This window comes from Gopherus flavomarginatus, chromosome 19 (assembly GCF_025201925.1).
Source record: "Gopherus flavomarginatus isolate rGopFla2 chromosome 19, rGopFla2.mat.asm, whole genome shotgun sequence".
Lineage (NCBI taxonomy): Eukaryota > Metazoa > Chordata > Testudines > Testudinidae > Gopherus > Gopherus flavomarginatus.
In genome coordinates this window covers 8,411,226-8,424,494 of record NC_066635.1, presented here as the reverse complement: position 1 = coordinate 8,424,494, position 13,269 = coordinate 8,411,226, and the positions used below count along the sequence as shown (strand labels likewise).

Genomic DNA, 13,269 nt, shown 5'->3' with positions numbered 1-13,269 from the left:
GATTAGCTTCTATTTAGTAGCTGTCTAAGGACAGTTGATGCCTGGAAGCAAAACAGCCCCTTGCTAGCACAGGGCGAAGAAAGTTTGTGTGTTTAAATAAATAAGCTAGTTATAAATCTCTCATCTGAATGAGCCTTAACTATTACCAACCCAGTGGAAAAAACTCACTAGGCAGGTTGCAGTGCAGGCTAGAGGCTGATCCTGTCTTCGTGAAGCTAGTTCAGTTCTCACCCAGCGATTGGCACCATTGGCAGCCTCAGAGGATTTAAATATGTCCGTTCTTTCTCAGCACGCAAGGCAGAGTCCAGCAAGGTCAGCCCTGAGGCTTGTGCTATAAGCTCTGACCCCTGCTCTCTGGGATCTATCACCATAGTATAGATGTACCTGTTCTCTTCAGATCCTGCTAATAAATTTTAGTCCCCACAGATGGCAATAGATTACATCTCACAGATATCAGAAGGGTAGGCCTGTTAGTCTGGATCTGACCAAGTGAGTTATTCACCCACGAAAGCTCATGCTCCAATACTTCTGTTAGTCTATAAGGTGCCACAGGACTCTTTGTCGCTTTTTACATCTCACAAATAGATGACCCTTTCGTGTAAGGGGAGAAGAGCACTTTGGAATATCTTAAAAATGGTCCATCTATATGGATGCTGTATGTGTGTGAATAAAATCTCTTGCCAAGGGGGGTTTCAGTTCTCATTATCTTGCATTCTTTGATTCAGGGATACAGAAATAGCTGTGGTGCTGCCTGGTCATTAGGAAATACATAGAGGCAAGGAGCATGAAGGTCCCCTCCCTGAAATGTATACTCTGTGTACAGGGTTCCTGAATGAGAGGACCAGGATCACAGTAATCTACCCTAGCTGAAGGTCTGGAGAGATTTTTATCAGTGCTCCTGCTCCACTTGAATGTCTAGTGCTTAAATAAATGTAGGAGGCCAAGGGTCAGTTGTTGTGTAATGTGGGGTTACTTACTTGTGACCAAGGACTTTATCTACCTCAATATTTCCTGAAGAAACTAATCACTGTGTTGTCCAGATGATAAAGGAGTCAAATGGAGTAAATTACACACTGAGGGGCTGGAAGAGAGGGATGCAGCAGGAAAAGCAGCTTAAGAGGATGTAGGAAGGACCATTTTTAAAGTAGGACCACACACTTTATCTTCTGTCCCCTTGCACTGGGTGTTTTATCATGTACTACATCCTTCCTTTTGGCTGGCATTTTGCAACAAACTTGGGTGGATTTTTTTTTTCTGTTTTAAAAGTCTGTAAGTTTAACTGACATCAAAGGCCTGATCTATACATAGTTTTTATACCAATGTAAAGCTTTTCAGGTAGGGAGAGATTTTAATATGAATTATAATTAAAGCAGTACAAATTCCTCTATGTGGTGGCAGTTATACCTGTATAAAGGTGCTTCTTCCGGGATAGCTTATTCCTATACATTTAGGGGAATAAGCTGTACAGGTATACAACAACTTTATACAGATATTACCATGTCCACACTAGATGGTAGCACTGTTTTGATTATATCAGTTTCTAAACCAATATAGACGTAGCACAAAAACGGTAGGTAGACAAGCGACAAGATTTTTGGAGGGTGGTTATCTCGAGATGAATCAGGTACATGAGTATGGAAATAGGTAATTTTTGTGTAAGCGTCCAGAAGGGCTGCGGAACTCCTAGCAGCTGACTGTGAATGAATCGGCTATCAGAAGTCCCCTTGTGCCACCTTCACATGACTAGCACCACGGCTAGCGGGAGTTCCTCTTAGTTTGGAGATTTTCTTTTGCTACTAAGCTCATTCTTCCTTTGAACATCCCCACGGGGACTGTAACTGGCATTAGGGGATCAGACATTCAGAAAACAGAAATTTGTTGGCTCCCTCATGCAACTGTCATACATTCTCTTTCTTATAGTAACTGCATACACATAGAGGATGCTGCCTTTGCCACCTCTTCGCCCTGCTGTTCAGGGCCCACAGAGAGCCAGACTACTGGCTTTCTCAGTCCCTTATACCTCTGGATTCCACCAGGGACCAAAAGTAGAAAAGCCAACATACCGTCAGAGATGATGTGCACATGGTGTTTGCAGCAGAAATAGCTCAAAACCTTGTGACAGAACCTGTTCTCCTAAGGTATCCCAGCCAGGGTGTCAGACGCAAGAGGGCTGGTAAGAAGCCGCACATGGGAGACTTACCCCAAATAAATCTTCAACTTTAAAGATTCACCCCAAAGGCCTTGACTAAACAGTGTATAGTACATTATCTGGCATTCACCCAATAGGTCTTGATTCAATGCCCATTCAGGTCAGTGGAAAAGACTCCCATTGATTTCAGGCTGCATTAGATCAGGCCCTTAGCCCTGAAACAGCTGGGAAGGTGGCAGGAGGCCAGTGGTATCAGGTTTGGTGCATCTCCATTTGGGATATTGATTACCTCTTCCTCCTGCAGACAGTTACTTCTGTTGACTCCTGAACTATCTGCATTTTCCAGCCACTGCCCAGGAATACACTTCAGTGAATTCCAGGCCAGGGAGTGGTTCTTTCCTCCCATCCTGGCCTACACTCCTGTCTGAGAATTTATTATAAGTGTGTATTACACCAGATTAGTCATTTTCTGTTTAAAACAACTGGTGACCAGGCCACTCTTATCTCCAAGACTTTTGTTAGGAGCTGTGCCAAAGGAATATTCACGTTCATCAATCAGTTTTCTATAGCCAAGAGTGTGGTTGTATGGCTAAGGAACTGGACTGATATTCTTGACTCTGCCACAGACCTGCTTTGGGACCTTTGGGAAGTCATTTAATCTCACCATTTGTAAAACAGGTGGTAATGCTTTCCCTCCCAAGGGTCCGGAGGATAAATATGTTTGTGTGGGGCTCATGTACTGTGTTAATGAAGGCCATAGGAGTACCTGGATTATTTGTATCACTATGTATGGTATCTCAAGAGTTAAGAGGGGGATTTCGGCGTCTATGGCCCATTCAGTCATTGGTGCCTTTGCTGAGAGATTTAACAGAGGACTGTTGGTGGTGGTTTATCTTTGATGTGGACATTCATCCATTAGAGACAGAGAGCCTTCCTTCTCCTGGTTCCTCTGAACCTCTTTTTTCCACTGGTCACCAAAAGCCTTTCACTGTTCTCTTAATGACTTTCAGTCCTATTCTGATGTAATAAAACATTTACAGGGTGAAGACTATTTTTTACTTGGTTTCTAATGGCAGTCCAGGGTAGCTTAGCATTTTGATGGCTTGTTTTAAGTATGGGGTTATTTTTAGTTGTTGCAAGGGAAGAGAACATGTTGCATTTAATTTAACTTGGTAACTGTCATGGAGAGCATACAGATGTTTCAACTTCAGTGATTGAAACCGTGTACACAGAGCAGATTTAGATTTGCAGATTACCTGCCTGTTGCACTAAGTGCTATTTTATGCATTACAAGTTCAAAAATGAAGATCATCCTCCAGATGTAATATTGATAGCCCAACCCAGGTATCTTAAAAACCAATCGCCCACAAGGAGTTCGTACAGCGCGAGGGGGTCCTGGTCCATGACTAATGCTATTGGGTGGTGCAATAATACAAATAATAAAGGAGTAGCCAATAATAATTGATAACCATCCACCAACCCCCTTATCAACAGCCCAAGGAGAAATGACTGATCTTGGAGCATAAATCCTGTCTCTGGCAGAGCTAGGCCAGGGAGCCTGCTACAGAGACAAGGACCCTTTTTGGAAAATGCCCTGCCAGCAGCTTCTTTGAGAGCTCAGGCGCTCCAGTCACAGCCATGGGAGTGCTGTGTGGTGAGAGATTCTAGGATGTTGTGTTTTTCTGCAGAGACTCACTCACACTACAGCTTCTTGGTTGTCTTTCTCCAGCCCAATCTGTTGGCTCCTGGAAAAGGCTTCATAACTGTAATAACTCACTCCAATTTCAGGTACTCCGGCTTCTGCTCTTCCCTACAAGCACACTGGATAAGAAGGGCTGGTGTCAGAATTCTGTCTTACCCAATAGTGTAGTAAGGAAACTTATTTGGGACAGAAGGGGTTAATTACACTTGGGTGAGGGAGTGGGGTTCTCTCTTCCTTTCCCCCAAAATATGCTGTGGGACTCAGTCATCCACACAGTCCCTGGTGAATTCTCCAGGTCTTGTCCTGTATCCCACCCGCTGTGTCTCTCCATATTCAAACTCAACTTTACACATGGCAAAGACAGTTGCAATATCCCGTAGATCTGAAGGGAGATAGGGAGAAGATGGAGAAAGAACTTGCTAAACCATCAGCTGCCTCTTGTCAGCCTCTGCTGCTCCCTGGAGAGAGAGAGAGAGAGAGTGTGTGTGTGTGTGTACACACACACACAAACAGAGAGATATTGATATAAATATAAAAAACTAAATGCCAGCTTCAGTGGAGGCCTCATTAGTGTACCAAAGGTGGTTTGTAACTAACTGCATCTCTTTATCTTTTAGGAAACCAGAAGTTGTAAACTTCAGAGCCAGGCTTTAGCTTTGGAAAGAAGGAATTAACAGGCAGCTGTTGTTTGTGTTACAGTTGGGGAAATTTGTCTACAAGCCTTAAGATTGTGGCCCCAGTGTGCCAGTTGCTGCATATACACGTAGTAAGAGATGGTCCCTGCCCTGAAAGCTTATGATCTAAATAGAGAAACAGGAAGTAATGTTATCCTCATTTTAAAGATTGGAAACTGAGGCACAGGGAGATTAACTGGCTTGTTGAAGTTTGTGGCAGAGCTCGGAATTGAGACAGTTCTTCTGAGTCCAAGGTCTGTCCTTCCTCTTGCTCGTTCCCATGGTTAGTTCATGTGTCAGACCAAACCATTTTAACGTGTGGCATTTCTCTTCTACTTTCCCTCTCTTAGTTGGTGACAAGGTGCCAGCCGATATCCGGATCATCGAGATCAGATCCACGACGTTACGGGTTGATCAGTCGATTCTCACAGGTATGGGCAGTGGTGGGGGGTTGTGCTATTACTCTGAGTATGGCGGTCTTGCACCGAACAACTGCTACTGGAATGAGCCCTACGTGGGGGTGGAGGTGGGTTGTGTTGGGCTTGGTGCTCTAAGAATCTTCACACCCACAGAACCTTCAGTGAAATTTGTATCAAACGTTCTGCGTTCTGAAAAAGCTAGGTTCTCCTCTTAACGTTTTCATTTTCACACCTGTCTGGGGAATCTGTGGTGGCCAGCCCCTCTGTAACACATTGCAAAGGGTTCCCTAACTAATCCAGACACTTGGCAAACCAATCTGTACCATGTCCCTGTGAGGCTGATTGGTTAGCACGATTATCGGCCCTTTTTACAGATCGAACAATTTAAGACCAGGGATTAAGAGTGGAGTTTTCAAATGCGTTCAGCGTTGGCCTGACTGCTCCATTGAAGCGAGTGAGCATTTTCAGTGGGAGCAGAGTTGGGGTGAGATTTTGAAAATTGCTCGGCTTAGGACTATGTGACTTGCCCAGAAGGGGAATCAGTGGCAGAGTTGGGATTAGAACTCAGGAGATTCTGGCTCCATGTCTCATGCTCAGACCACTGGACCACAGCTAACTTTCAGCAGGAAGTGCCCAAAATCTTGAATGTGTTTGAGATTTTGTTAAGAATCAAGCCGCCTACACATGGCTACACATTTTACTGCAGAACAGGGTATGTGGCTGTCTTACACAGGTACTGAACTGTGGCTTGAAAGCAAAGGTTGCTTGATTCATGTCTATCTCGTTGTGTAGCAATTAAAGAGTTAATCATTTCAGATGTGTGATATTTGCTAAAATTGGATGTTGTCATTGAGGGGAGGGGAATTTTTTTTAAATATGAATTAAAAGAATGTTTGAAATATTACATATTAGCTTTAAACATTATATCACTGCTATCGCAGGGAAATCCTTTCTATTTTATTTAGATGAACCATTAGTCTAAACTCCAAATCTCCTTTTGACATGATTTTAAAAAGTCCTGAGCTTAGGATATGGCAAAAGGGAAGGGAAAACAATTGCAGAAATTAAACCTACAGGGACACCAGCACAATCTCCCTGAGATGTGGTTTTGTGCTAATAGAACTTTCTCCTGCAAGGTGACAGGAGATGCCGCAGAGGAACAAAATTATTTTTGTGCTCCGAGCGCGAAATAAAGACCTTCAGGAGAAGCACTCTTGATACTTTCATTACGTTCCACAAGGTATTCCATCTCTTCTTGAGGCCGTCGATTAGCTTTTGTGGCTTTGAGTTGTCCTTGAATAAGTGGAACTGTTGCCTCTGATTTTGATTCTTACATCCTGAGGAGATGGGATTTTCTTCAAATCTTGGAATTGGCTGTTGTAAGCTTCCCAGAACAGGGAACCATCTTTTGATCTAAGTTTGCATGGTGCCTAGCACAATGAGGTCCTGGTCCATGACTAGGATTTCTATGCACTTCTGGAATGCAAATAATTGGCAATAGTAATGTAGCCAGTCTCCATGCCAATGCAGGACTGTTCCTTGCAAGATGCAAAAGAAGGTTGTTGGACTAAAGAGGATTTAATTTTAGAAGCCTTTGTTTTTTCAGGATATCTTCAAAATAGAAAAGCAGCTAGTATAATCTTCACTGTCACCCTTATGAGTAATGTTTTCCTGCTGTTGCAAAGCATACCACAATTTAGGATTAGTTTTTGAGCCCTTCAGACCCAACCGACTAAGCCCATGCACAAAATACTAATCCTTATTCCATTTGACTTTCTCCTCACACAATTAATGCCAAGAAGCAACTTGGCTGAGATTCACCAGAAAAACGCGTGGTCTCTGGTGCCAGTTTCTCTGTAGAAGTCTTCACTGGTTACTTGGTGGCAATTAAAACCTATCTGGAACCCGGAAAAACTTTTCTCTGTCTTTGTGCCTTGCCTAGCTCAGTGGGGCCGGGGCCTCCCGATGCAACTACAGTACAAACCACAATAATTCAGACAGCAGTGTTGTTACTGCTGGAGTATGAGGAGGGCAGCAATTGGTGGGTGAGACCAGGGACTTGAATTTGCCGACTTGTATCAGGCCGTTCAGATGCCTAAATATGGAGTTAAGTGCCAAACTTTACATTTTCTGGCTCAAAATATTGGCCTAATCCTTTTAGGGTATACTGTTAGCTAAGCAGCTTTTTGGCTCTGGTAATTTTCACTTGAGTTTAAGCTAGTTATTTCCTATAACTATTCTCTCCATAATGAACAGATGAATGGACCAGCTGTAACATCTCATTGATGAATGTCCAAACAAAATGACCCAGTGCCAAAGATCTGTTTTCAAGGCTATGTATTGTGACCAACAGAAACTTCCAATCCACCCTAATAGAGGCCTTTTCTGGAACTGGATCTGTGTTGAGAATCTCAGTGGGAAACCCTGTAAATGGTTTTTCTCCCTCCTTTTGTCTCTACAGGTGAATCTGTGTCTGTGATTAAACACACTGACCCGATCCCTGACCCCAGGGCTGTCAATCAGGACAAGAAGAACATGCTTTTCTCTGTAAGTTTTTTCATATCCGTCACCTCCTCTCTTGGCTCTTGTAGAAACAGCCACAGGGTAAAGAACTTCATAGGCAGGTATCAAAGTGTATAAGTTTTTGAGCAGTACATTGTAATAAAAGATAATTACTCTTCACTGAAGGGCACAATTTAAGGTTGTATTTTTCCTAAGTGCTCAGTGCTATTGTTAAAGTCAATGGGAACAGAGTTAGGCCAATGCTGAATGCTTTTAAAAAATCCCACCCTTAACAGTTTACTTGGTGTCAAAAGTTGGCCAGTCATAGAATCATAGGGTTGGAAGAGACTTCAGGAGGTTATCTTGTCCAACCCCCTGCTCAAAGCAGGACCGATCCCCAGACAGATTGTTACCCCAGTTCCCTAAATGGCCCCCTCAAGGATTGAACTCACAATCCTGGGTTTAGCAGGCCAATGCTCAAACTGAGCTATCCCAGAACATCTGAATCTTAGTTGTGCTGCAATGTAGAGTCCTTCCAAAGGAATAACTGGATGAGAATTTCACAGTGGCCATGCTATAGGTCTGGGTCTTGTATCCTTGTGACAATCTGTGGTATGTCAACCCTGTGGGTCCCTTTGGTCTTTGAGAGACATTTGTACCCCATAGCCAAGTGGGTTTGCTTTTTTATTAATGTTTCTTTTTAAATTAGATGGAGAACAAAAATCACTCCTAAGCCAGCCCCTCAGTTCCACGTGTAGTTGTCTTTGGTTGTGGCAGTATCACTGAATTCAACCTATTGGAGGCATGTTAGAGGTGACTAACTTTAAACCTCCCCCCACAGCATTACAACCTATGCGACTAGTGAAAGAATATTCCACAAAGGCTTATTCACTGGGGCAGTTCTCACTTTACTGTTTGTGGCAGAGATTTTCAAAGAGGGCAGCCTAAGGGAATTTGGTGCCCATTTAGTTTTCGCACCTAACTCCCTTATACTTAGGGCCCTACCAAATTCACAGCCATGAAAAACGCATCACGGACTATGAAATCTGGTCGTCTGTGCGCTTTTACCCTATGCTATACAGATTTCACGGTGTTTCTCAAACTGGGGGTCATGACCCAAAAGGGGGTTGCAAGGTTATTTAGGGAATATTGCCACCCTTACTTCTGCGCTGTTTCAGAGCTGGGCGGCCGGAGAGCAGCGACTGTTGGCTGGGTGCCTAGCTAGAGGTGTGTGGCTGGAGAGTGGCAGCTGCTGACCAAGGGCCAAGCTCTGAAGACAGCAGAACGGAAGTAAGAGTGGTAATACCATACCATGTCATCCTTACTTCTGCACTGCTGCTGGCAGCAACTCTGCCTTCAGAGCTGGGCTCCTGGCCAGCAGCCACCATTCTCCAGCCACCCTCCTCTGAAGGCATCGCCAGCAGCAGTGCAGAAGTAAAGGTAGCAGTACTGTATCCCCTCCCCCCACAATAACCTGGCAACCCCCCGACAACTCCTTCTTGATTTAGGACCCGTACAATTACATCATTGTGAAATTTAGATTTAAATAGCTGACATGAAATTTATGATTTTTAAAATCTTATGACCCTGAAATTGGCCTAACTGGACCATGAATTTGGTAGGGCCATACTTATACTCCTTTAAAATCTCGGCCTTTGTGTTTATGGTGTTCTTCTGAAATCATGGACTAGAGGTGTAGCAGGTATTCCTGATTAAACATGCAGAACTCATGGGTTCTGATTCCCCTTCTGCTCCCCTCAGGCTCAAAAAGAAGTAATGGTACACTGGTGTAAAACTGATGATAGAGTTGGACCAATCTGAAGCAGCCTAAGGCTGGATTATGGATGCTAACTCACTCATTTTCATGACTTCATTGCAAAAGTAAGCAAAGCTCTGCAGAGTCACCTGATTTTTGCTTTTCTTCAGGATTTTTTTTTTAAAGTCCCAAATGGAAACTTGAAACTTGTGAGGTGCAAACAACTCTCAAACAGCAAAACTGGAGATGGACTCAGGTTGCAAAATTTGTATCTGGAATTTGAATGCTCCAGTTAGAGGACAGGATTAGGCGTCAGGACTCCTGGGTTCTTTCCTGAAACCTGTCACTGACTCAAGGTCCAATTTCTCTTACCCTTTCTGAACAAAACTGGTCAAAGTAATTTATGAAGCAAGACTGTTATACCTTAAAATCCATTAGAGAAGGGTGTGGGGAGAGAAAGGGGGCAGTCCTTTCACTTAGCAGTTTCTACTGGACCAAGCATCTTCAACTTTTCTATGCTCCTTAGGAGTAAAGGGTATACATTGCATCTGGAGATGCTTCTAACTCAAAAAAAGCCCCAAATCACACAAATCTTGAAGATCGCAGAAGACTCAGTAGCTAGTGATAGGTCTGGAGAAACCCCTGTTTAGGTTTAGTGGGATATCATCAAAAGTAGAAAGGCCTGTCAAGGGGTCACGGGAAACAGGAATTATTGGGTCCACGCTGGAGAGAAATTCAACAGTAACTCAGTGACAGGTCTCAGGAAAGAACTCAGGTGTCCTGACTCCAAATCCTGTACTCTAATTGGCAAGCCATCTGCTCTTCCTACACAGTGAGCTACCCATTTGCTGCTTTAAGCTCAAAGATCTAATATTTGTATATTCTGTACATACAAATGACTTCTTTTCCAGGGTACCAATATTGCAGCTGGTAAGGCTGTTGGTGTCGTCATTGCTACCGGGGTATACACAGAAATTGGGAAGATCAGGAATCAGATGGTTGCAACTGAGCCAGAGAAGACCCCATTGCAACAAAAGCTGGATGAGTTCAGCCAGCAACTCTCCAAGGTCATTTCTGTGGTCTGCATAGCTGTCTGGGTCATCAATATCAGCCACTTCAGTGACCCGGTCCACGGTGGCTCTTGGTTTCGTGGGGCTATCTACTATTTCAAGATTGCGGTGGCCTTGGCAGTCGCTGCCATCCCTGAGGGTCTCCCTGCTGTCATCACCACTTGTCTGGCGCTGGGCACGCGCCGTATGGCCAAGAAGAATGCTATTGTGAGGAGCCTTCCTTCAGTGGAAACGCTGGGTTGCACCTCTGTCATCTGCTCTGACAAGACTGGCACCCTCACCACCAACCAGATGTCTGTCTGCAGGGTGAGTTCTTGAGCTGTGCAAATGTGTAAACACCATGTTGCTTTCCCATAAGGTGTGCAGGGTCTTGAGGCTAATGCATAGGGTTGAGAGTCGGGAGATCTGAGTTTTAGTCCTAGCTCTGCAGCCTTGGGGTAAGTCACTTTCCCTCTGTGCCTCAGTTTACCCATCAGTATAGTGGAGATAATATTTACCTTCCCCACAGACATACTGCAAGGCTAAAACATTGTCTCTTCTGGCAGAAACTTTGCTAATTTGAAGGAAAGCATGAAGAAGTTTTGCATTATTGCAAACCTGTATAAACATGACCTTCCTTTCCTCCCTATTGGTGGTGAAAATCAGTTTATTATTATTTTTTGCATGGCTCTAGGGCTGCAGTTGTATAGCTCACTCTTCTTCCTTGTGAACAAATAAGACACCTGTTTAAAGGTGTGGCTTTTCAGAGGTTATCTTAAGGACTCTTCTATCTTGGTGCTTCTCTCTGTGATGGGGATCTACTTGAAATGAGAGCACCCGGAAGGGCATGTATTTAGTCTGTTCTCTCCCATGCTTGTTTAACCAAGCTGGTAAGAGATGAGAAACTTAAAAGCTGAACTTCTATCAGAAGTCAAAACTGGGATCAGTTTAACTCCCTGGTTTTAATATATAAGAAGGGATCACCCTGAGAAATCCAGAGGTCAAGATAAGATTAATACAACCTGGTTAATCTGTGCTTTTTTTTTTTAATCCATGTTTTGTTGTTGGAAAGTTTTGGTCAGCAGTCCCATACAGCTGAGTTTGGAATCTAAATATACTATAAACACATATTACTGGGTAAACACCGGGGGCACCATGGCTGAGGAATGAATCAATTTTATCTGCTATAAAAGAGTGTTATTTTCTGGGGGGCATCTCATTCCCCTGCCCTGTGGGGCTTGACTATATTTGGATTGACAAGAATAGACTAGGACGGGAAAGATGGGATAATCCAAGCACTCCTCAGTTTCCCTATTTAATCCTCCTGTCTAAGAAAAGATGTTTCTTGGTACTGGCACTCAGATTTTATAGAAAAACCTTGGAAAACAACATTTCCCCATAGGGGAAAGATAAACTTGCCCAGCCTCTCTCCCCTGAACCTCCCAGCTTTTATACTTTGTTAGAACAGTCCAAAGCAGACAACATGTTGTAGCATGGCCATATACGCTGTGAGCACTGACTGGTTAACTAGACAGTATTAATATTGGGAAAGTCTGAGATATCTGCTCTATAAATTATTTAAAATGAGATGGCACTGGAGCTAGCCACTTTAAAAGAAATGTGTCATTTCCATGTCTTGCCTAGAAAGGACGGATGGACGGACACACACACAACATCTTTATACACAACATCTTCCTATTATCCCTTCTGCAAAGCAGATATGTTGGAAGACGAGTGATTCTTCCCATCCTCCTCTACAGGCAGCCAGCGAAAGTAACATTTGTGTGACATTCTGCCTCAGGAGTATGTCTGGCAGGCTGTTCCTGTTCTGTAGCAGTTCTTCTAGTTTCCTTAGTGATATGGCAGAGTAAGTGGCCCATGTTCATCTGCATAATGAATGCGTGGGAGTCTAAAGGCATTAAATGCCAAGTTGATGGTTCTGCGGACAGATATGGAAGCATCTCTTGCTGATCAACTAGCTAACCTATAGAGCAGCGAGACTTTTTTATCCTTCCAGGAACCTGTTCTCACAAGGACAACGTTAAGGTTGCTTTCCCAGCTGGTTTCTTTACCAGGCAGACCACTGAATACTTTAAGTCTTTCCCTTTTTACTTTAGGACTCCCAAGATGAGCTGTTCAAATTGCAGTTCATTAAGGTTGCAGGGTTGCAAGCAGACTCCTTCATCTGGTTTTGGTCCATGTGCACGCAAACATCCTGTGTTTGGACAAACCACAAATTCAAAGCCACTCTCATCCAAAGCCACTCAGGTGTGTTTCTGGCTCTGGGTAAGAAGGAGCCTGATTCACTACGTTCAAGTGTGTTCAGATCTGGGATATGGATTCAAGCCCATCTCTGAATCAAAGCCATGGGGACTTCTCTTGGCTTCCACCTAAAATCATAAGTTGGTTCAGATGATGACTGATATAGGGCAGGGGTGGCCAAGCTTACTGACCCTTCAAGCCACATAAGATAATCTTCAGAAGTTCAGGAGATGCAAGACATGCATACTCTTCCCCGCAGGGTGGTGTCTACCCAGGCGCAGGGCGTCTGCCCAGAAGCCCCTAGCCCCACCACCCCGCCGCAGGGCAGAAGCCCGAGCTTCCCCCACCTCCAGTCTGGTAGCTGCACTTCAGCTATAAAAGAGCCCATGTGGCTCGTGAGCCATGGTTTGGCCACCCCTTGTATAGTGGTAGCACCTAAAAACTTCATCCAGGTTTGGTCCCCACTGTGCTAGGTACTGTACAAACATATATAGTAAATGTCAAAATGTCAGTCATCTGCTCCCACTGAAGTCAATGCAAGAGTCCCATTGATTTTAATTTTACAGGATTCAAACCATAAAAGGCAAGACAGAAAAGGGGTGTGAAACAAACAAGTCAAAGTCTGTATGCATGTGCACGGGGTGGGGGACAATGACACAGAGCAACAATAACAATATTTAATATCTGCAATAATCACAGTTCTCTCAAAACTCAGCCCAAACTCTCAGCAAACCTAGCTTGAGTTTATAACGTAAA

General features: G+C 43.8%; 1 protein-coding gene across 2 annotated transcripts in view; it reads left to right on the top strand.

The window, feature by feature from the left end:
- Window positions 1–13,269, top strand: part of ATP2A3 (ATPase sarcoplasmic/endoplasmic reticulum Ca2+ transporting 3) — a 139,489-nt gene that overhangs the window by 71,890 nt on the left and 54,330 nt on the right. For both annotated transcript variants that reach the window (XM_050929396.1, XM_050929395.1), the window contains exons 6-8: window positions 4,876–4,956; window positions 7,406–7,491; window positions 10,114–10,578. In XM_050929396.1, the coding sequence (XP_050785353.1) occupies window positions 4,876–4,956; window positions 7,406–7,491; window positions 10,114–10,578 (632 nt within the window). The remainder of the gene's footprint in view (window positions 1–4,875; window positions 4,957–7,405; window positions 7,492–10,113; window positions 10,579–13,269) is intronic.